The sequence below is a fragment of the Pogoniulus pusillus genome, chromosome Z, assembly GCF_015220805.1.
Source record: "Pogoniulus pusillus isolate bPogPus1 chromosome Z, bPogPus1.pri, whole genome shotgun sequence".
In the NCBI taxonomy this organism is placed as follows: Eukaryota; Metazoa; Chordata; class Aves; order Piciformes; family Lybiidae; genus Pogoniulus; species Pogoniulus pusillus.
Genome location: NC_087309.1, coordinates 12,310,009 through 12,333,844, shown reverse-complemented (window position 1 = coordinate 12,333,844; position 23,836 = coordinate 12,310,009). Strand labels below are relative to the sequence as shown.

The window sequence follows — 23,836 nt, the reverse complement described above, 5'->3', positions numbered from 1 at the left end:
TTGAGGGTCCCTTCCAACTCAATGCAATCTGTGAATCTGATGTGACTGTAGGGGGAGGGGCTGGCAGCTGCAGACCCCCGTTGCCCAGAGGTCTTGCAGTGCTCATCCTAATAGGGATAGGGTGGTTGCTGAGAAGTGGAGACCTGCAGGTTCATTCCCAGTTCTAGATCCCTTTCTCATCATTTTGGCATGGCTGTAGAGCTTCCTGGGGCTTGGCTCCAGCTGCACTGGAGGCACCAGGAAAAGGTGTTACGCAACAGTGGTTTTAGAACTGCTCCAGCTATGGTAGAGCTATAGGAGCTGGGTCAAAGAATCAGAATTAACCAAGTTGGAAAAGACCTCTGAGATCATTGAGTCCATCCTATCACTGAACTCTAAACCATGGCATTAAGTGCCTCATCCAGCCTCCTCTTAAACACCTCCAGCGACAGCGACTCCACCACCTCCCTGAGGAGCCCTTTCCAAGGCAAATCACTCTCTCTGTGAAGAGCTTCCTAACATTCAGCCTAATTCTGCCCTGGTGCAGCTTGAGAGTCTGTCCTCTTGTTCTGTCACTGGGTGCCTGGGAGGAGACACCAACCCCCACCTGGCTACAACCTCCTTTCAGGTAGTTGTAGAGAACAATAACGTCTCTCCTATTCAGGGCTGGCCAGCAAGGAAGTGGTGGCTCTGCCACCTTCAGCCTTTCTCCAGCCCTACTAAGCTGTCATGTTTTTCGTACGCTTTGTGCAAATAAGAGGAGGAAGAAGTCCCAGAGTGATGGAGGGCAGGGCTGGACTGTGCAAGGAGGCCTGTACTGCTTGCTCTGGAGCTCTGCCCAGGGCAGAGAGACCAATGCTGTTTCTGCTGGTTGGGAAGGGGTCACTCCACACCCCTCTCCACTCCGGGTCCAGCTCCATTGGTACCCTTTCCTGCCCCACAGCTTTGCACAAGGACAGGTGAGAGGGCTGGCACCACAGGAGACAAAAATTTGACATTTTAATATTTTTTTTTAATTTATTTTTACCAATTTTGTAACAAAAATATCCCCAGGAAACAGTCTGTGTGGGCAGCCCATGCGGCCAAGTGGGGCTGGCATGCTGGCTCTCCCACAGCTTAGGGTGGGAGAAAGAGTGGCAGGCTGAGCCAGTAGGACTGAGAGTGCCAGAGGCATGGGGCTCATGCAGTGTTCTCAGTGGTAGCTGCTGTGTAGATGACCTTGGACTTGCCCGGTGAGTCCAGCCTGGTGAGGGAGTAAAGGGAGTGTTAGAATCGACACGGCAAACCTGCTAACCCATCCTACCTTCTTTCTCATGCCCTGGACTTGTGCCACCCTTCAGGCCCTCCTCCTGCAGCTCCCCCCTTTCTCACCGTGCATTCTGGCTGCGGTGCTTGAGGATGTACAGCAGGAAGGCCACCGCCGTGATGGCAAAGAGCACCCCGAAGAGCACAGCCAGCACATCCCCTGCAAGCCAAACATAAGCACCTTACACCAGGGATGGTCTCCTGCAGCTGCTGGCCCAGAGAGATGTCTCAGGGCTGAAGCAGGCCAGTTGCCCCAAGACAGGGGGGACAGGAAGGCAGTTACCTCAGCTGAGCAGACTTACCTGCATGAAATGAAGAGCTGGAGTGTCCTTCTGCAAAGGAGACAAGAGGATGTGAGCCCTGTGAACCCCCCATGACTACCTGCCACCCCAGCTCTATATAGCTGCCAGGACTCCTCTTTCCAGGCAGGTATACCCTCTTCCCAGTTTTCTGTTCTGGCTAGCCCATCACCTACCTGTTGCTGATGAGCCTTCATTACCTGGAAGAGAGACAGCACAGTCAAGAGGTTGCCCAAGGAAATGTTATGCCTGTCAGGCTTTGAGTCATGCTACCAAAGCAGGGATGCCAACATGATGCCCCAGCAGGCAAGGGAGAGTTGCAGATTTGCAGCATCTTCCTGCAGGAATCCTAGCCCTGACAGAGTTATGCCCACTGAGGGGGGTAAATAAACAAGATGAATCATTGCTGAACCGCAGCCCATGAGAAAGCCCTCTTGGGCCCAGCCAGAACCTCCCTAATCACTGCTGCCGCTGCTCAGGAAGCAGGCAGTCAGGGTGCTGAGCACTGCAGCACGGGATCCTGCAGGAGTCCCTGGAGAGGGGCATGGAGTGACCCCAGCAGGCAGCACCTGGAGGACAGTTGCCTGCACTGTGACAGTGAGCAGCATCCCAGGAGGCCATAGCTGGCTGTTGCTGGCAAGGTATCCCCACAAGGAGATGGCTCGATTGCCCTACATGCTGGGCAGGAACTGGGCTGGGCAAATATTTGCCTAGTGTGACGGTGTGGCTTTGGAACAGCTGCACTATCGTTTGTACACAGCCCGGGTATGGTGTGCAGAGTGGCACTATCTGTGGGCCATATTCAGCCGTGTGGCTGCTGTGGGGGAACCACCTTCACCCAGCACCTCATGGCAGGAATGGCTTTCCTGAACTGAGGGCAGCTGAGGAAAGATCAACAAGCGTGGGTGCAAGAGGTGCAGCTGCAAGTGAAGCAAGACGTGACCCCACATCACTCCCGTCTCGGTACTCAGCAAGCCTGGGGCTGTAGCAGGCAGTTATCAGCACTGAGGTGGGGAGAACACTCCAACAGTTCCACACACACAAAGTGTGGAATCAGTAACTTTATCTGGAAGTACTGGAACAGTGTCCTGGCACTCCAGGAACAAAGGTTTCATGGTTTTTTTTTAAGCGGGGGTTATTAGATAGACATAACAAATAAGGAAAGAGAGGGGAAAAAAAACAAAACAACAAAAGGGTGAGCTGGGCAACTCCCTCATTGCCCCAGCCACAGAGTCCAGAGGCTTTGGAACAGCTTCTGCAAGAAAGTGGTAAAAGAAAAGCTTGGAGGTAAATGGAAAATACGATAAAGTATCTAAGAGGTTTACCAAAGATAGAGCATGCCAGCCTAACCTGATAGCCTTCTTTGATAAGTGATATTCTAGACAAAAGAAAATGCAGCAGATTTTATCTCTCCCAACATCAGTGAAGCATTTGATGTGGTGCCACATGGGAAACTGCTGGCCAGTCTGAAGAGCATGGTGATTAAAACCCTGCAGCCGTTAGTGATCCGGCTGCAGGTGGGATGGTGAATGGAAGTGCCTTGCACTGCTGTTTGTGGTTACTGAAGCGTTGCCCAGAGGCCTGGGACCAAGCCTGCATGCTGCTGGTATTAGTCTTCCCAAGAACTGGAAATGCCATCAAAACCAGCAAGAAACAGAACACTGGACAGAGAAAAAACCCGGTGCCTTCAGCGAGCAGAAACAGGCAAGAACTGAGTGAAGCAGAGCAATAATCACTCCTGGAGAGTAGCAGGAATTTCCACTCATTGATGGAAAACACGAACAAGAGAAGCCTTCAAGGAGAAACTGAGGACAGGCAATCAGGGAAGTTTCACACAGAGGACCAGGTGCCCAGCCAAGACAACTGCATGGCCCAGCTGGCAGAACTCAGCCTTTAGGGAGGGGTCCCTTGCCCTGCCTGTTCCACAGGGTTTGGAGGTAGGGTGCTTGCTGCAAGCCTGTAGCTCTGCAGGTCCTACTACATTTTGCTGTTGTGTTTGGGGATGAAAAGCCAGCTGAGATGGTGCTAGGACCTGGCTGTTTGCCTTGAGAAACATCCTCCAGTCTCACTACTGTTATTTCTGCAAGACCAAAGATAAAATAGATCCTAGAAACCAATCTGTCCCAGGCAGGAGTGAGAGAAGTACAGAAATGGGAGAGAGCAGGACCCCAAGGCTACTGTAAGTCACCTGCTTAGAATGGGCTAACACACACAAATGTCACATTTCTGTAAGAGATACAAAGCCTCAGCTCCTGCATCTGATGCCATCTCTGCATCCCCACAGGTGGGCATAGCCCAAGCACTTTGGCCACAACAACCCCAAGCAGCACTACAGGCTGGGGACAGAGTGGCTGGAGAGCAGCCAGGAGGAAAGGGACCTGGGGGTACTGATAGATAGTAGCTGAAGATGAGGCAGCAGTGTGCCCAGGTGGCCAAGAGAGCCAATGGTATCCTGGCCTGCATCAGGAACAGTGTGGCCAGCAGGACAAGGGAGGTTATTCTTGCCCTGTACTCAGCACTGGTCAGGCCACACCTTGAGTCCTGTGTCCAGTTCTGGGCTACTCAATTCAAGAGAAATGTTGAGGTGCTGGAACATGTCCAGAGAAGGGCAACAAAGCTGGTGAGGGGCCTGGAACACAAACCCTCTGAGGAGAGGCTGAGGGAGCTGGGGGTGTTTAGCCTGGAGAAGAGGAGGCTCAGGGGTGACCTCATTGCTGTCTACAACTACCTGAAGGGAGGTTGTAGCCAGGTGGGGGTTGGTCTCTTCTGCCAGGCAACCAGCAACAGAACAAGGGGACACAGTCCCAAGTTGTGCTGGGGGAAGTATAGGCAGGATGTTAGGAGGAAGTTGTTGGCAGAGAGAGTGATTGGCATTGGAATGGGCTGCCCAGGGAGGTGGTGGAGTCACCGTCCCTGGAGGTGTTCAAGCAAAGCCTGGATGAGGCACTTAGTGCCATGGTCTAGTTGACTGGATAGGGCTGGGTGCTAGGATGGACTGGCTGATCTTGGAGGTCTCTTCCAACCTGGTTGATTCTATGATTCTATGATTCTATGTGCTTACCAGAAGGCAGCTGCTTTGCTGAGGAAAGGGAGGTCTGGAAGCTCGCCAGCACCTGTCGCCGGTGCAGGCCCTGCACTGGCCGGTAGTTGTCCTGCAGAGGTTGGCCATCATCGTTTCTCAGGGTCATCTCCAGCATGGACATCTGGAAAGAGAATGGCATGAGCAGAGTGGGGTGCATCCCACCTTCTGGAGCCGGGTGAGCCCCGGGGAACCTGTCAGTGCAGATGGTGTACACTTGTGGAGAAAGGCTGGGCAAGACCCAGTATGGAGCTCAGTGTCCTGACAGACCTGGTCCCGAGAGAGCAGCACGGTCTGGTTGAAGACTGTCCACTTCACTGTCTGGTAACAGGGAGGAGTGGTCAGAGAGCCATTGTAGTGGAAGTAGAATTTGAGGTTAGCAGGCAGCAGACCTGCAATGTTGAATCCAGGCACCATGACTTCCTCACCTGGGAGAAGAAACACCACAGGAGTAAGATCAGGGCAGCCCCTCGGAGGGCAATGAGCAGGACCAGCGTGGAGAGCATGGACAGCCTGGCACTGCATGTGCCAGGGTCCACACTGCTGACACTGGTTCACTGGAGAACGAGCAAGGGGTTTGCCCTGGAGGCCAGGGAAAGACTGTGCGAGCAAAGGGCACCTTGGAGAGCTGTTTCGTCAGCAGCTGCCCAGTGCTCTTCTCACATACCATAAGGCAAATGCTTGCTGCAGCAGATCTCTCTGCTGGGCTGCAGCCCTTGAGAAAACTACTAGGTGGAACTGGGCCTTACCTTCATTTTGGATGTTGTACAGGTGCTCAAGTATTTCCTGATAGTATGGGTTCTCCCTTGGCCCAACCTACAACACAGACACATCACAGGGATGACAGGGATGGAGGCTGAACAGAGAGAGACCAGCTAGTGATAGTAATGCTATCAGGGAGGAATCACTCCTTGTGGGAGGTACCCTAACCCACTGACATCTTCCTTTTATCAGAGCTGCTCTGCCTGCTCTATCCTTCTGTCCAGGAGCATTTGCATCTTTGCCAGCCCCCAGAGCTGTGCTAGGCTGCCCACACCAGTCCTACCCTCCACCTGCTCCTATTCCTTGTTGCGCAGGGCTGGTCTATAGCACTCACCTCCAGGAAGGCTCCCAGTACAGCCAGGCCATCTGGATGGACCATTGCCTCTTTAAAGCTGTCATACTTGGTGTTGTAGTGCACCACATGAATCTGGAAGGGAAACATGCAATTCCCATGCAGGACGGCCGCCTCTGGGAGGTTCTCATCTTCATGGGTCTCCAGCCTGCTGGAGCAAGGGCTAGGAGAGACATGCACCTGAGATGAGCATCACTCCTATGAGCAAAGTATGATGGTGGTACTGAGAATATGTGCTGCTGCAAAGCAGCAAGTGTAAAGGTCTGCCTGCAGGAACTTCCTCAGTCCAAGAAAGCAAACCAGCACTCTGCCCTAAATACCAGGGGTCATGCTGCAGAACAAGGCTCAGTTTGAGGACAGCATCTAGAGAAGGAGGGATAAAACCAGATGGGAGCAGAAGGACAGTGTTTACAGAGTAAACAGTCCCTGGGGATCTGGCTTCCCCAGCCCAGTGGCCACTGCTGCTCCTGCTTCATCAGCTCATGACCAGGCTGCAGTGCAGGGACAGGCTGCACTGCTCTCACAGGCAAAGAATCATGGAAGGTGGACTCCACCTTGTCCCTGCACTGCAGGCTGCAGTGTGAGTCTGGCTCAGCACAAAAGCATGGCCTTCTACACTGAAGTCTTGTGCTGCAGAGCTGCCTGAGAAGCAGGGATCCTGGCCAGGGGTTACAGAATTCACAGTGACAGCCAGGTCCACGGGCTAGAAGCAAGACAGCACACGAGGAAAGGAGAGGATGAATCCACCTCTACAAAGGCTCCTTACCTCCGCAGCAAAGCGGTGCCCATTGACGGTATGCTCTGAGCCATGTCCCGACAGGGAGCCCCAGTGCAGGTGCAGCTGCACAGCTCGGTACTGCTGGGCATAGCCGCCAGTGATAGCCAGTGACTCAGGCAGATTGAGCTGAACTGCAGAGGCAGAAGGAAGAGGGTTTTCAGTAAAGCACAAAGCCCAGTCCAATCCACAGGTGTGCAGAGGACATGTCTCAAGGGAGAACATCACTTGGTCTTGTGGAAGACATTACCAAAACCAAACTTGCTTTCCAACTTTCATGAGGCTATAAGCAAGTCAATACCCAGAGCTGTACTGATGCAGGAAGAGTTCAACTCTTGACTTTGGGTTGTAAGACACTCCAGTAAATACATTAGCTTCAAGAACAGCTGCTATGAAAATGCCAGAAAACGTAGAGCTCCTCTGTAGAGATTCTTAGGGGGGGGCAGCTCTGAGCCAAATGTTATTGAACGATTTATTCACCAAGTGAGAATAAAAAGAGGCTGTGGATAAAATTCATGGAGACAGATACTGGCAGAGTGGTGAATACCAATGAGAACAGGGCAGTTGGACAGAGGGAGCTGCAGCACTTGGCAAACTGAGACCTCTCAAATGGAGTAGCCTGTGAGTATCTGATAGCACTGGACCTGGTGGCACAGAAGCATTAAATCTTTTAAAAGCACTTAGAACTAAAATTTTGCCTGAGTACAGAAAACACATACCTGGTTTTGCATTTTATTTCAACCTGTTTAGCCGACTATGAGGGAACTCATGCTGCAGTGTGGCAAGTCTAAAAGCTGAATTAGTTGTCTGGATATGTGACAAAACTATCAGGAGACATCCCCAGACTCTGAGAAAGGCTGTTCTATCCTTCTAAGCACCTTTCCCTCGTTTTTAGTGCCAAATCTTTTCCCTCCTCCTCTACAGGGGATGTGTCCCTTAGTCACATTGCTGATCTAGGGCACTGATTTGAGATTAACCACGTAACAGGGTTCTAATGAGTCATTTGTCGTCTCCCATGTTCCCTGCCACCGAGTTCAAAAACACAAAACTCAAATACGGGAAGTGAGAGACTGCTCCCTTCCCCGGAATTAACACAAAAGAAATGTGAAGGCAGATATCTAAGTCATTGTATTCCTTCTATTAGCTACCTGAGTCACGTTTGGGTCTTTTAGAAGGCTTTTACAGCATATACACTTCCTATTGCCAAGAAAAAAACAGTAAGTGCACAAATATCATACTGGGTTGGCAACTGTTGTGTTGGTCTATGGCTTTTCACAAAGCAGAATGGTAGTTGCCACAATAAAAAAGGGCATCTTTACCAACACACGTCTTTATAAGCACACCCCAATGAGAATGCTCTGACTGCTTTTCTAAACACTGAGCAACATCAGATGCCAGGGTGTCTAAAATAGCAACTACTGAGCTCAACTAGTTTAACTCTGCAGGCATGCTAGGGCAGGATATAATATAAAGCTCTGTGTGCACAGCAGGCAGCTGATCTGACCATGCATGGTAAGCCTGACCTGTTGAGTTTGCTGTATATCTCACTAGCTACCAGGGCTGGTAGGGGGATGCCTTACTGCACTGCCAGTAAGTTTAAGTCCTTTTCTCCACTACGTTTTCTTAGGCTGGCAAACGGCAGATAGCAGCAGGCATACCATGTTCAGCCTGCTCTCAGAAAGCCAGTAGCAACCAGGACTCAGTTGTAGGGTGATGGATCACAGAATCAGTGTTAGGGGCTGGCAGCGACCTTGAAAGCTCATACATTCCAATCCCCCTGTCAGAGCAGGTTCACTAGAGCAGATCACACAGGAACACATCCAAGCAGGTCTTGAACAGCCCCAGAGAAGGAGACTCCACAACCCTGCTGGGCAGCCTGTCCCAGTGTTCTGTCACCCTTAGTGGAAAAACAGCTTCCTCATGTTTCCCAGGAACTTCCTATGCCTCAGCGTCCACCCAATTCCCCTTGTCCTGTCATTTGGCACCACCGAGCAGAGCCTGGCTCCAGCCTCCTGGCACTCACCCTTTACATATTTATAAACATTAATGAGGTCACCTCTCAGTCTCCTCTTCTGCAAGCTAAAGAGCCCCAGCTCCCTTAGTGTCTCCTCATAAGAGTGATGTTCCATATCCTTAATCATCTTTGTGGCTCTGTGCTGAACTCCCTCAAGCAGTTCCCTGTCCTTCCTGAACTGAGGGTCCAGGACTGGACACAGTACTCCAGATATGGCCTCACCAGGGCAGAGTACAGGGGCAGGTGAACCTTCCTCGACCTACTAACCACAGCCCTTCTAATACACCTCAGAATGGTGTTGGCCTTCTTGGCCACCAGAGCACATTACTGGCTCATGGTCAACCCTCCATCCACTAGGACCTCCAGGTTCTTTTCCCTAACACTGCTCTCCAGCAGGTCAGTCCCCAGTCTGGTCCATGGGGTTCTTTCCCAGAGGCCAGACACTACACTTGCCCTTATTGAATTTCATTCAGTTTCTCCCTGCCCAACTCTCCTGCCTGTCCAGGTCTCACTGAACGGCAGCACAACCCTCCTGTGTGTCAGCCACTGCACCCAGTTTGGTGTCATCAGCAAACCTGCTGACAGTGCACTCTGTGCCCTCATCCAGACATTGAACAGACACTGAACAGACACTGGGGGTTGGACTCAATGATCTCCTTGGGTCTCTTCCAACCCCTAACATCCTGTGATCCTGTGAAAAGAACTGGTCTCAGTACTGATCCCTGAGGGACTCCACTACATCTACATACAGGCCTCCAACTAGACTCCATCCCACTGACCACAACTCTCTGACTTCTTTCCTTCAACCAATTCCCAAATCCACCTCACTACCCAACCATCCAGACCACACTGCCTCACTTTAGCTGCAAGGATGCTGTGGGAGATGGTGTCAAACGCTTTACTGCTATCAAGATAAACCACATCCACTGCTCTACCATCATCTATCCACCTAATTGTGTCCTCATAAAAGGCTATCAGGTTGGACAAATATGACTGCCCCTTGTTAAAACCATGTTGGCTGCTCCTAATGACCTTCTTGTCCTTGATATGCCTAAGGACAGCTCCAAGGATAAGCTGCTCTGGTACCTTTCTGGGAATGGAGGTCAGGCTGACCAGTCTGTGGTTACTTGGGTCCTTCTTCTTACTCTTTTTGAAGACTAGAGTGATGCTTACCCACCTCCAGTCCTCAGGCACCTCTGCTGTGCACTGTGACTTACCAAAGACGGAGGGTGGCTGGCAATGACCTGTGCCAGCTACCTCAGCACCCACAGGTGCATCCCATCAGGACCCATGGATTTATGGATGCCCAAGTTGATCCCTAACCCAGCCCTCACCAACCAAGGTGTCCCCCTTTGTCATGTCTTCCTCTGGGGCCTCAGGGGTCTGGGGCTTCTCAGGACTCCAACAGTATGGGCAAGGACAAAGGCAGTAACACCACCTTCTTTGTATCCTCTGTCACCAGGGCACCCTCCTCATTCAGCACTGAGTCTGCCTTGCCTCTGGTGTTAGTTTTGCCTGCAATGTATTTGAATAAGCCCTTTCTGTTGTCCTTGACCTCCCTTGCAAGGCTGAATCCCAGGGAGGCCTTAGCCTTCCTAGTTGCCTCTCTGTATCCTCTGACAGCTGCCCTGTACTCCCCCCAGGTGTTCAGTCCCTCCATTCATGATCTGTAGACTCTTATTCCACTTGAGTTTGCTTAGCAGTTTCCTACTCAATCATGCAGGTTTTTTGGATCCCTTTTTCAATTTCCTACCTGCTGGAATGCTCTGATCCTGAGCTTGGAAGAAGTAGTCCTTGAATGTTATCCAACTATCATGGCTCCTTTGCCTCCTAGTACCTTGACCCATTAGATCTCCCCTAGCAATTGCTTGAAAAGGCCATAGCTGGTCCTGCTGAAGTCCAAGGTTATGATCCTGCTTGGAATTTTGTTCCTGCTGCACAAGATCCTGAACTCCACCATCCCATGATTGCTGGCAGCCAAGGCTGCCCTCAACCTTCACTGCTTTAACCAGACCCTCCTCACTGGTGACTACCAGGTCCAGTAGCACTCCTTTCCTAGTTGGCTCATCCACCATTTGCAGCAGGAAGCTATCATCAATGCACTGGAGGAACCTCCTGGACTGTGGCTGGCTGAGTAGACCTTCCAGAAAGCATCTGGGTAGCTAAAATCCCCCATGAGAAGAGGGCCTGTGATCGTGAGGCTGCTGTCAGCCTCACCAACTTCCTTGTCCTGATCAGGTGGGCTGTAATAAACACCCACAGCAGCATCACCTGTGCTAGGCTGTCCCTTAATTCTCCCCCACAAGCTCTCAGCTTGCCTCTCATCCACCCCTGGGCAGAACTCAATACATTCTAGCTGCTCCCTCTTGTAAGGAGCAACTCCACCACCTCGCTTTGTGGACCTGTCTTTCCCAAAAAGGACACAGCCACCCATGAGCACATTCCAGTCATGTGAGCTGTCCCACCACATCTCTGTAATTGCCACCAGATCATAACCCCTTGACTGCACATGCATTTCTAACTCCTGTTTACACTCCATGCTGCCTGTGTTGGTGTACAGGCACTGCAGGCAGTGAGCTGAGCACACAGATTCCACCCTGGCAGCGTGGGAGATTCTGTGAGACTTTGTCTGTGCTGCTATGTCCCTAGCATGCTGCAGGACAACGGGCTGAAGGTCCTTACTAGCCTCCGTCCCTCCAACCCTGGTGTGTCATCCCTCAGCTTGTCACATGAATGCCTGATGACATGGTTACCTACATTACACTTTGCACCTACTTGGTCAGGTTCTACTCTGAGTGCTAGCTCATTCATAGCCCTTGCATCTCCCCCAACACATGCTCATTGTTCCCTACCTCCCCTGACATGGCAGTGCAGCTGGAACATCTGCCCCACAAATGTCCCAGGCTTACTTCCAGCGAGCCTGTTTTCATCCCTTCCCCTCTTCTCATCTAGTTTAAAGCTTGATTAACGAGCCCAGCCAACTCTTGTGATAAAACACCTTTCCCCTCTTTGAGAGAGATGTTTGAGAGAGATGCACCCCATCTGCTGCCAGCAGATCTGGCATCATTCTATGATTCTAAGTTGACCTATGGTCAAAATACCCAAAGTCCTAGTGGTGGCCCCAGGCTTAAAGTCAAGAACTGATTTGGTGGGTCCTCCTCAGTCTTTCTGGGTTGGCCTCTGCAACTGGGAGGATAGAAGAGAACACTACGTGTGCTCCCACTCCCTTGACCAGTTCACCCAAGGCTCTGAAGACTCTCTTGACAGCCCTCAGCCTTCTTTCATGGTCATTGTTGCCTATCTGGAAGGTTAATAATGGGTGATAATCTGTGGGCCGTACCAGGGTAGGAAGCTTTCCTACCACATCCTTAACTCAGGCCCCTGGCAGACAGCAGACTTCCCTTTGAAATGGGTCAGGTCTGGATATTGGGCCTTCTGTTCCCTTCAGAAGGGAGTCACCTATAACAACTCCTCCCTTTTTTTTCTGATAGAAGATGTTTGGATGCTGGCTTTGGGCTTCCTTAACCGTGGGAATGCTTCCAAGCCAGATGATTCATCTTCCTCATTGGCTGGCTGCACCTGCAGGGCATCATACCTATTCAGCAAGAGCACCTGGGAGCTTAGAGGAATAACTGAGGCAACATGCCTACCATGCCGAGCAGGAACTTGTTGCCATTGCTTGTTGTTGAGGGGGTGTGTGGTGGTGGGCAAGGCAGCAGTTTGTTTGCTGTCGTGACCATGGAACTGCCCCCACTCCCTCTTTTCCTTTAGGTTGCTGCTGTCAGTCTGCTGGGGGAAGGGTACAGGGGGCACTTGCTCCTCAGTATTTTTAATGGGTGTTTCTGACTCTTCTCTGGGGCAAGCAGAGCCTGGCTCCAGCAGCCAATCTCATCCTCAGCTTTCCTAATGCTCCTAAGCCTTTTGATTTCATCTTGCAGTCTTTCAGCCTCACTTGGTAGCTGTGCTGCTTGTCTGAACAGATAATCCACCTGCTCACAACGTGGACAGCCCCCTGCTACCAGAGAGAGGCTGAGGCATTCCCTGCAGCCTGTGACCTGCATCGTCGTATCCTTCTGTGTGAGCTCGGTCTGGGTTCCCACCTCCATTTCGGCTGGCATCAGGAGCATGGGCTTCTTCCACCAGGTGAAGACCATTGTACTCTGACTAAGATGGTGAAAACATATAACTTCAGTTTTATTTTTCATCCTGCCTGCTGTCTGTCCGCTTTATTCAAGCTTCTGCCAAGCCTGCTGTGCTGTGCAGCCCGACCCCACGCACGCTGCTCGCTGCGTTCCAGCAGGCTGCCTTGCCGAACTGATGTCTTCTCACACTGCTTTCTGCCACGTTGGAATGCCCCACAGTTACCACAGCAAACTTGCTCAAGAGGAGATGAGCAGGAAGGAGATGCACTTTTTGTGCCTATTTGGCCTGGCAAGGCTGATAATAAAATACTGAGTAAGTTGTGTCCAGACTTCCAAAAATGTTAAAGTTGGAAGAGGCAAGAAAGGACATACAAAATTTTCTCAAGGTCTTGAGGCAGCAACCTGAAGCACAAACTTGAAGGTAGCCAGTGCTATGTCCTGAAAGGCTGGCAGAGGAGTATGTTAAAAGCTAAGTCACATCAGAGTGACTAGTCCTTTGAAAACAAAATGCAGCAGAGGAACCAATGGTTGCGAACCTGCGTCAGAAATACTAGAGACGCGTTTTGAAATGAGACATGTGTCTTCATAGATTACTGGAGTCAGATCCCAAAGGTACTGACTGGCAAGTCCTCCACATTCTGATTTCTCCCCTCCAACCAGGAAAGCACACAGCCTTATAAAGGCTCAACAACTCTGTGATTCCCTTTGGCCTTTAAGGCAAGATAGCTGCAGCCTGCAAGGTAATATCTTCCCAGAGCCCAGAGGAAGGCGTTAGAAGAGTTCAGTCCTCTTGGGAGAGGCTGAGCAGGCTTTGCTTGTATTTCATCCTCTATCTGTGCCTTTGTACCCACCTGTATGCCCATTATTTGTCAGCCTGAGATTCTCCTTGGCAGGCAGACTGTAGCCAGAGAGCTGTATTGGCCGCAGCTGTGGGCTGAAGATGGTCTTGGCTGTGTCGATGTTGATGGGTGACTGTAAAGTGCCGGCACAGTCTGGGTAGTCCGCACCCCAGTGCTCCCGGTCTGAGAAGGAAGGGAAGGAGTGTCTTTGAGATTGCCCAGGCAAGGAACCCACCAGAAAAGAGGTTTGGTGTGTGGCAGGTAAGGGACAAAAACTGGCCAGGGAGTAAGTTATGTATGTAAGGTTAGTTTCCACCAAGTTAGGTTGGGAGCTGCTCTGTGTCACCATGTGACTGTACAGCTGTATCAGGAAAGGTCTTGGAGTGTGGTAAGCTGCCAGGAAAGTCTATTTTTGGGGTGTTTGGGAAGAGTGCAAGAAGATCATTTACAAGTGGATTTGGCAAGCTGAAGAGCTGCTGCACTGTAGCTCATCTAATGCTTGCTGTCTTGCACTGCCTGGCCCCTGGCAGGTGTTGACCCACCACTTCATCTGCGCTGCTGTTTGGGCAAGGAAACACAGTGCCAATGGGATCACACAAGCCCACAGCTCCAGGTCTTGTGAGTTCCCAGTGGTTAACTGCACCATTGTAGACCTGCAAAGGGCCAGCTCACGTGGCTGGAGTGGCTGCTTGAGCTGCCAACTCTCACCAGTGTCATAGCAGGGATAAGCAGGACCACTGCCCCAGAAACCCTCCTTTGCACTGCAGAAGGTTACTTTTAGGATGTGTTGGTCCAGTACAAACCCAAGCTCAGCCCCAGCCCCTTGCAGGACTTTTGTAAAGATCGAGATGGGCATCAGTAGGTGCAAACCAGGCCCTGGCCCCAAGCAGGGTGATGCTGCTGGGGCCTGATCCACCACTACCATCACTGCAATGTACTAGCACTGCAGTGATGTCCTTCATGAGCGCTTTGGAGAAGACCTCCAAGCCATGATGGCAGGCCAGGGCTGGGCCAGGAAGGATGGGGACGAAAGGTGAGAGAGATGAGGACACAAGCTAATGCCTAGGCAGGTCAAAGTCCTTGAATGGGCTGCAAGTCCAGCCTTGAGAACCCAGCCTGTTTCCCCACTTGGCAGAGAACTAGGGGAGTTGCTGTTCTAGGAGAAGCTCTGCCCCAACGGACATCCACATACACCCAGGGGGCTGAGGAAACTCTCAGAAGAGCTCCTGCTTTCTGCTCAAATCAGAGCAACCCTGGGCTCCCCAGCCCATTCATGCACTGAAGTGTCAGGGTCAGGCAGGAGGGAAGGGTGAATGCGCACAGGAGCCCTGTAATTATTAACCAGGGCTGGCTCAGGCCCAGGGACTGCTGGGTGGCAGGAAAAAAGCCCATAGTAACTGCAGACTGTTTACCTTCATAGCTCCAGTGACTGTGGCCAGGACCTTGAAAAACAGAAATGAAAACAAATAAAACAACAAAATCACATAAATGGAAGGGAAAGGTTGGCATCAAACACACCTCTGTTAATCAGTGCTGCCAGCACTGTGCTCCCAACACCTTCATTTTCCCATCCCAAGGGGGATGCTCCCAGAGGGCACTGCCTCCTCTAAGCAGGGCCACATCTCCTGCAGTTATCAGCCACAGGGAAAGCCTCACAGCCTCTTTGTTGTCATCTTTACAATGGAAAAAATCAGATACTGTCTTCTATCACTGAGGGGTGTACCAGCACACTTGAGGAAGCTGTGGGATAGCCAAACCTTCCTACTGTCCCATGACAGAGTGCTCAAAGAGGCAGGTCTGCAGCTTCCCTGCATAGGCTCGGTAAGCAAGAATAGTCAGGCAAGTGTCTCTGATGGTGGTAGCCCTACAGTGCTAAGGCAGTGGCGAGGATGTGGGGAAGAGCAGCTCCCTCACCTCACCTGATCACACAAATTCCCACACTGAGCTGCCTGAGGCTCCAACCATGCACAGACCCTTCCCTAGGAAAAGTAGGAGGGGTGACAGAGGAGCCTATGCCAGGACCTCTGCCCCTCCCATGTCGCTCACAGGACACACACACTGGCCTGAGCCTCTCACAACTGGAGGTGTCCCTGGTGTGCAGATATACAGGTATAAAGATCTCCTTGGGCAGACTCCAACAGTGATCCACACACAAGCCCTTGCACCATTACTCTCTTTAAGACCTGCCAGCAAAGTCCAGGCTACCACCACATCGCTGGAGCTGGCCTTAGAGGTGCCCCAGAGCCTCTTCTGAGATACTGCTGTCCAAACACCTTGGCCATAACCAGCCCTTCTGCATGCAAAAAGCTTCAGGCAAAGGAGCGCAGGGCTTGGGTTTGCCCCAGGCAGAGAAATGTGTCCCATAAGGATTATGCCTCTGTCCTGGCTGGCTTAACAGGCAATTTATGGGCTAGTCCTCTGGCTTGTCTTTACCAGCATGCTTGTCATTGCAGACAGGCTGTTGGCACGTCCTAGCCTATGAGGGCAGAAGCTGGTCCAGGCTAGGGGCAGACCTGAGGTGGAGTGCATGCATCTAGCAACAAGTGACAGCATCTACACCCACTTGCATCAACTCTTCAGAGTGCAGGAGCACGGAGAAGCATTTAGCAGGTGCAGTCCAGCCCCAATATCACCTCTCTCTCTCTTGATGAGGCCAAACACCTGCCAGCCCAGCTAGAAAGCAGGAGGGACTCAGCAGGCTCTGTTCTTGTCCCCATCCCTGTTGCTTACAACAGCTATCAACATTCACTTGCTATTAATAGTAGCAGATTCCATCTTAGGGGTGAGAAAGGAAGAGGCATACACTTTCCCAGGCCCAGACATCTTATGTGAGGCCCCAAGCCCAGCAGGACCCTGCACTCCTGTCAGCAAGGATCCATGCACGAGCATTGCTGAGGGCCTCTGGTGCAGCTGCTGCCCTGGAGAGCAGATGACTACAGCAAAGCCAGGCTGGGAAGGGATGGAAGGAGCTTAGGGGCACCAGGAATTGCAGAGAAGGGAACAGCCCTGAAGGTTCCCTCCAGAATCTCTGGCTATTTATATTTGCAGAGCTTCTGATGTTCAAGAGCAATTCTTGGGATTCACTTGCCCGGGCACCACTGGATACTCAAAAAGGTATGTGAAGAAGGGGCAGCAAGCAAAGGACTGGATGCGACAGTGTTGCCTACGGCAGGAACATGTACACCAGGACAGGCTGCAGTGCCCTCTTCATTTCTGCTTGCATAACAATACCCTGCGATGCACCCAGCTCTGCTGCAGCAAGCTGAGATTCATCCTGCCCACTTTGCTCACAGCAAAGGTTGCCTGCTCCTTAGACACTGACCATGCACCAAAATGCAGAACACACCGGCCCAGCTCTGGAAACACCCTGAACCTTCCCACATTCTGTCCTCGGTCTCCCGCCCTGCCTTGCACTATCTGCATGAGGTGGTCATAGTTCTCTCACAAAAAAGCACGTTTGCTGTTTCTTTGTCAGTATTAGCCTTCTGCAGTGCCAGAGCACCTATCAGCATGGGGAAGCACCCCAAAGAGCACTGCTTTGGGGCAGTCCTGCTGCAGGGGCAGCACAGCAGCCTGGGGCTGGCATACAGTGCCTCGGCTCACTACACATGCCTCAACCAGCATGGCTTGCTCTGGCACCCCAATTTCTCCTCACCTCCAGGGACTCTGTCTTGACAGGGAGCAACTCAAACATCATAACACAGATTGAGCAATAGCACCATGCTGGCACCTGCCCTGCTGTGTTAGCACTGTGCTACCTACTCCCAGAACCAGTGGGGCTCTATGCTGTACTCGCAGCGTCCCACTGGCCCGTTTCAACAGCTCTGAACACCCAGGAGTCAGTCCTGTCCATCCCAACACAGCAGGACTCCCCCACAGGTCTCTTGGCATCAGAACCAAGCAAACCCACTAGCATTTATCCATGCACTGAAGGCACTTGAGTGTTTCCCCATCCTGTGGATCTGGGTGCAGCTATTGCACAGCCAGGCCACTCACCTAGGGGAGGCATCTCACAAGCCCAGCTGTGCAGGCTTGGCCTGCTTGACATATACATCAAGTGCTGCAAGAGAGCATCAAGGCAAGCGCAGCCTGGGTACTGGGTCAGGTTCTGCACATCTGCCATGACCTCAGCACGGCACAGAGGAGCCCTGCAGTACTCCAGTCCCTTCGGCTCGGGGGCACTGGCAGACTCGCAGCCCTTTAGCCATGAACATTAACCCACTGCCCTGCCCAAACGCCGATTTGCGTAATTTCAGCCTGACACCCACACTCCCTGCTGGGACAAGTCCTCTCCCTTAGAAAGCCACATGGTGCCAGGTCTCTTTTCTGATGAGCTGCTGCCACTCACCACAACAGATGTGACTGCACCTTCGCAGAGGGTACTGTAGCTCTTCGCATGCCCTGCCTCTGAGCATCTCCAGTCTCAGCAGGCACTGCAACACATTCCCAAAAATCTGGGAGGAAACGACCTTGCTGCTGTGACAGCCGCAATGGGAGATACCCAGGACTCTGCAGGGGTCCCATCAGGAAAACATAGTGTAGGGTACCAAAAGGAGATACTGGACCTTGTAGGGGAGAAGGTCTCCATGCTCAGCCACACAGAATCTCTTTGGTCCAGATGACCACTAAAGGCCACCCCCCCTCCTTTCCCCACCAGCCTGCAATCCAGCCGAGTTTCCCTCTTTTGCTTGTTCCCTCCTTTGTGCTTCCTAACCCCTTGTAGCCCACTCCTTCTCGGCCCTCCCATTCTGCTGAGGCAAGTGTCGTCTCTCTTGCTTCCTTGATATCCAACACCATGCAACAACACTTTCCCTGCCGAGTTCAAGCTGCCATTACCAGAGTGCTTAGTATGTCCTGCAGCCCAGGAGGGAGGGCAGGAACAGCTTTTGGAAGGGTGAGGAGCCGTCACAACCACGGGCTGCTGCAAACGCCAGCAGAAAAAATGACACTGATGCATCAGGCTGCTCCTAGCAGACTTCACCGTGGGGACACAGAAATGGACCCCGCACCTGAAGGGCTCAGGATCATTTGCACAGAGCAAGAGCTACCCCTCAGCAGAGCCAAGCAATAAGGAGGGAAACTATGTCTGCCCTAGAATTCTGCCCCACTCTATCCTCAGCATTTCACATTTTAGGGGATACAAAGCCTGAAGCTTTTGCAGGCTGTCTGACGGCACTGTAACTCCTGTGCCGTTCCCAGCGTGGATGCTGCCTGGCAGCAGTGCAAGCGGCTGCACTGACGGCCACCTCGAACTCCAGCAGTTCGGTGGTTTGTGTACAGTGGGCAGGAGAGTGGGCTTGCTTTTAGCTCAGATATCCAACCCTCTAATTGTCTGGGCACGCTATGCCCTGTGCTCAGCCACAGGGAGCACTAAGATCCTGACAGATCCTTCTCTTTGCTGTGTGGGAACAGACCTCCTGGCAGAGGATTTCAGGGAATGATCGCCTTGCTCTGCTCCCAAGGACGAAGTCCTTGTTGCAGATTAGCTCCAGGCTGTGGAAGAACCAGCAGAAGTCATGGCCCAGAGAAGTGGGGAAGTGAGGTGTTATTGCTGACACTCGGCGAGCCAGGAGGCAGCAGGTAATGCAGAGGTGCACAGACTGCATATCCCGAAGCAGGGACCAGCCACAGCAGCCAGGTCCTAGTCCACAAAACTCATGCAAGCACTGTGTCCCTTGAAAGCAGCAACCTCATCATGGCACCTGAGCTGTGCCTCTGTATGCACACTGCCCTCAGCCAACTCCCTAGGCCACTCTGTGATGAGCATGGCACAGGCAGAAGGTCTGGGCAGCTGGGATCACAAACTGAGCATCCTTCCACTGAATCCTATGAGGAGTGTCTCTCTATGTCTGCCACCACAGCTCTGGTTTCTCTATTCAGACAATATCCTGTGCACTGATCCCTCTCAAGCCTGGCTATATTAATGTACCTTTGTGTTTGTAAACTTTCACCCACTGCAAGCCTTTGGGATCAGCCTTTAATCTGCCACTTCCAGCACAGGTCACTGCAGAGACTTTTTTTTTTATAGTCCTGAGGGAGGATTGCTTGAGTTATGGGCCCTAAGGCTGGGCCATTTTCCCCACAGAAGAAAGTATAGGGCTGGATTTATTCTAGGGCACATTCCTGCTCTCTGTGAGCCTAAATGCCCTGTCGAGTGCCAGGGGAAAGAGAAAACAATCCAAGCGCACTGCAGAGAAAGGACTATCAAAGCATAAGGGATAAAAATAGGGAAATTCTAGGGGACAACTGAGTGCTGAGGAATGAAATTAATAAGGGGTATTAGGCAAGAGAAATGAGCTCAGGTGGAGGAAAAGGGCATCGGGGAATGAGCTAGATGAAGACACAGAACAGGACAGGTCCCAGTAGGAAGGAAAAGTGTAAAGAGGCTGCGGTGGGAAAGTTAGTTACTGTTTCCCAGAGACACTGGTAACACAGGGCTTGGATCTCCGAGCGCACCAGTGGCCCCTCAAAGAGCAACCGCATGGCAAAGCCTCAGTGACATCCTCCCAGCTTAGGCTAAGCACCCAGGGCTGAGTGGCCACCAGCCTTACCTCACACACAAGTCTCAAGGAAGAAGATGCCAGTGTATCCCCTAGCCTTAGCACTGAGACAGAGCTTTTAGTGCCTGGCAGCAGCTTTGCTGTGTCCCACACCAGATCTGCACTGTCACAGGACTCCAGTCAGACCTTCAGCCTGTAGTAATGGTACAGCTAAAGGCCTGTTCCCTACCTATCTCCCTACCATCTCCAGCTCCTCACTTACCTCTCCCATCTCCATCCCAGTCACCTCAGCTGCTCATTTCAAACCCCACATGCTGCCCACTCGCTTACTGCCAGCACAGCACACCAGTATGCTGAATGCCTGACATCCTCCCACCCTGTGGCCTGAGTTACTTCATCTCTGTGGCAAGGACCATCTGCATTCCCATTCCTGTCCAGTGCTCAGCCCTGCAAGAATGGGTCTGGTAACAAACATGTTTCATTGTAATAACAAAAGCAGCTTCTAGCAGCAAACAATTGCTGTCCCATACCGTAGGGCAGTTGTCCCGGTACAGGTCAGAGCAATGCTTTACCAGATGCAAAACCAAGGACATGCTGTGGCTGAGACAGGGAAACAAACCTGCGGGCAAATCTGCGACTAGAAAAGCCAGGAACAGGAACATCCCAGCACAGTGCTCAGCCCCACGCGAGCAAATGCGCGGCACTGCCCCAAAATCCCTGCTGAGCTCTGGCAGCACCAGAGTCTTCAGTCAGAAAAAGAAGCAAGACTAAAGACCCAGGACTTTTTCCCCGAACCAGAAACTCTGAAGTCTGAAAGCCCCCGTGCCACCAGCAAGAGAGCTCTCAGGGCTGGAGTGGCACACACCACCACCCAGTCCCGAGTTCAGATTTGCTGTTTCCCCACTGTCAGCCATGAGACAGACCTCCACCAAACTCCATGGCAGGACCAGAGCTTGTCCTCTCTGAGCTGTGAGAGGACAGTGTAGATGCAGAGCTAGGCACAGCAGGCTCCGCGGCGAGAGGCCATGCTGCTGGGCAAAGGGGACTGGCTGGTGTCTTATCATGCCGGGGGCTGGGGCTGGACATAGCGAGAAGTCCCAGTAAAAGACCGCCTGCTGCACAGCCCTCGCTGTCCCTATACCAGCAGCCGTGAGACAGCTCCCCACCCCCTACCTCCGATCTGAAGAAAAACAAACTTAGTGCAGAAAAAGAGCTGCACGTAAGATCAGGGCCCCCAGCCCCTGGGCAGGGGTCGGGCCACGAAAGAATTGGCGGGAGCAGGGACAAAGGCAGGGACGTGCTGCAGGGGGGGGCAGCTGTTACGACTAGGAGATGCTGGGAAGGCACAGCCTCACAAGGGCTCCTGATACTGGGACATACTTGAGCCTTCAACAAGGGTGCAGTAGGAGGTACAGCAGCTCCCCACCCTTCCCCCAAACCAAGCATGTGCAAAGCTCTACAGCACTGAGGACCGTTCCGAAGCATTAGGCATCCCAAATCCAGCACCCCATGCAACTGGAGTGCCCCAAGCGTTAAAGATCCCAAACCCATCAAGGAGGGACCCCCGTGTCATCAGAGCATCCCATGCATCGGACACACAGTATTGGGGTGCCCATATATCAGTGTCTAGACACCAGGGACCCCAAACCCAGCACTGGGGTGCAGCATGCATCGGGATGCTCCGTGCGTTGGGGACCCCCAACTCAGCAGCGGGGTGCCATATGCAGCGGGGCACAGCCGGGGGACCCCCGTCTCACCTTGCTCCGGGGAGTGCGAGAGGAGCGAGAGATCGTCGTCGCTGTGCTTCTCGTCGTGCTCGCTGCCGGCGCCGGGGCGGCCCAGGGCGGCCAAGAGCAGTAGGCAGACCCGCAGCGCTGCGCGCTTCATCTCCAGCAAGTGTGCGGGTGCAGATGCGGGACGGCCGGCGGCAGCTCCGCTCCGTGCCTTGCCTGCCTGCCGGGCTGCGCGTACGTGAGAGCAGGCGGGGACGAGGCGGCGGCGGCGGCTCTGACTCACGCCGCCGTTACCTTTTATAGAGGCTGGAGGCAAAGTCTGCCGCCCACCGGCCCGGCCCGGCCAGGTGAGCCGCCGGCGCGGGGCTGGAAACCGGGATACCCCGGGGGCTGCCCTCAGCCCGGCACACGGCCGGGGGCCCTGCACGTGGAACGGGGGAGCCCCGGCGGAAACTCGGATCGCTCGGCGGCGGCTGACCCCTCTCCTCAGCTGGGACTATCTCCTCACCGGTAGAGCTGGGATTCCTCCGTCATGGGTGGCCCTCTCCTCACCGACGGGCCAAGGATGCCGCCGCGGTCAGTATCTCCTCTCTTCAGCGATCGACAAGGGACCCTTCAGGGATTGGTGACTCCTCCCACCAGCGATGGGTGAAGAATACTTCAGTTGTGGGTGTCCTCTGAGTGATGAGTGAGGCACCCCTCAGCAATAGGTGTCTCTTCTCTTCACCAGTGGGTGAAGAATCCCTCGGACGTGGGTGTCCCCTCTTCTTAGTGATGTACAGATAAGGAAAAAAAGCCCCAACAAACAAATCATTTCTGTCAGGGTTAGAGGATGGCACAACTCTGGTCTGGGCAGGTCTTGACTTTCTCCTGCTGCTCAGCAATGGTATGAAGTGTGTGGGTGCAGCTCAGTATATTAACGCAGTGTACCTGGATCACAACAAAAGCTTTGACCAAGATCCCACACCAGGTGTCTTTGGCTGGGTTCATGTTCTAAGACGCTGATCCTGTGGTTAACGTAGACAGGCAATGGAAGGTAGGACAGCAGGTCAGTTTTCAAGTGGGAAGGAAGTGCCAGAGGCATCTTTCTTGGGAGCTACTTTTCAGCATCTTCATAAATTGTCTGAGAAAGCACATGAGCAGTAATGAGACAGAATTAGCTGTGACACTAACTGGGGGCACTATCGGACAGAAGCTATCTTGAACAGTTCAAGGGCTCTTAATGAATGGTGCTGAGTGACTTGGACGTTACCAGCAGGTTGCAGTCTGAGTTGGTAGATGAAAAGTTGCACAATCTAGGATGCATAGGTGGTGTAATCAAGGATGCAAGACACGAGGGTGGACTTAAATTAGTTAATGCAACTCAGAGAAGATATCAGAGCATCACGGTGATGTCAGCTCACTGCTTGCCAAGAAGAGAAGTAAGCATCAGGAATTGTCAAGAAAGGAACAAAAAAATGAAACACATCCACTACCCCATCACCCCCCATCCTGTTGCTGTATAAACCTTGGGTGAAACCTCCTCTTACTTTTTGCTCACAGTTTTGCTTCTCGCATCATGAAAGAGTCAGAATAAAAAATAGCACATGCGTGGCCCCAGGGATGTTAGGGGACAGGGGATGGTTTTCCATGCAAGGAAGGAGCAAAGCAGGTGTGGCTGCCCAGCCAGGTGAAGTGAACTCCATGCTCACAGCTTTCTGGCTTGTATGGTTTTGAGGAGCAGTGAACAAGAACTTGATCTCTGGGGATAGTGGAATTATGTCAAAATCAACTGAAAGCATCAGGTGGGAAGTTTGTGTCCAAAGTATTTTTTATGTGATGCAGGAGGGAATGGGAGAACTCCTTTTCTCAAGTGTGCAGTTTGTAAATACTCAAGAAGATATCAGACAAGGTAATGGACTCCTTGCTGGAGTCCAGGTCTGTTCTATGCTCCATGGGCCACACACTTCTGCTATACCAGTTGTCCCAGCTGTTTCTCAGCCCAAATTGCTGGTCATCTCATCACCTTCCTTTATGAACATGCCCAGTCCATGTGAATACATGCACATCCATAGGCA

The 23,836-nt window shown here is 52.3% G+C and overlaps 1 protein-coding gene across 1 annotated transcript; it reads right to left on the bottom strand.

Annotated features, from left to right (window-relative positions):
* Window positions 1–969: 969 nt before the first annotated feature.
* Window positions 970–22,769, bottom strand: LOC135173655 (carbonic anhydrase 9-like). Its single transcript, XM_064140725.1, has 13 exons — window positions 22,710–22,769; window positions 21,804–22,275; window positions 14,959–14,988; window positions 13,559–13,729; window positions 6,543–6,685; window positions 5,759–5,851; window positions 5,412–5,478; window positions 4,933–5,090; window positions 4,645–4,786; window positions 1,760–1,783; window positions 1,587–1,616; window positions 1,351–1,444; window positions 970–1,222 (listed from the first exon to the last, which is right to left on the bottom strand). The coding sequence occupies exons 1-13, from the start codon at window positions 22,767–22,769 to the stop codon at window positions 1,159–1,161; spliced, it is 1,548 nt and encodes a 515-aa protein (XP_063996795.1). The 3' UTR covers window positions 970–1,158.
* Window positions 22,770–23,836: the final 1,067 nt, after the last annotated feature.

Bases quoted from the DNA above. Each gene is read 5' to 3' on its own strand.
- LOC135173655 (XM_064140725.1), bottom strand. From the start codon at position 22,769: ATGAACCCAGCCAAAGACACCTGGTGTGGGATCTTGGTCAAAGCTTTT. The intron at 4,787-4,932 runs GTCTGTCAGGAC...TTCTCTTTCCAG, and splicing joins TGCTGCTCTCTCGGGACCAG to ATGTCCATGCTGGAGATGAC. The intron at 1,617-1,759 runs GTAGGTGATGGG...TCTCCTTTGCAG, and splicing joins TGAAGGCTCATCAGCAACAG to AAGGACACTCCAGCTCTTCA.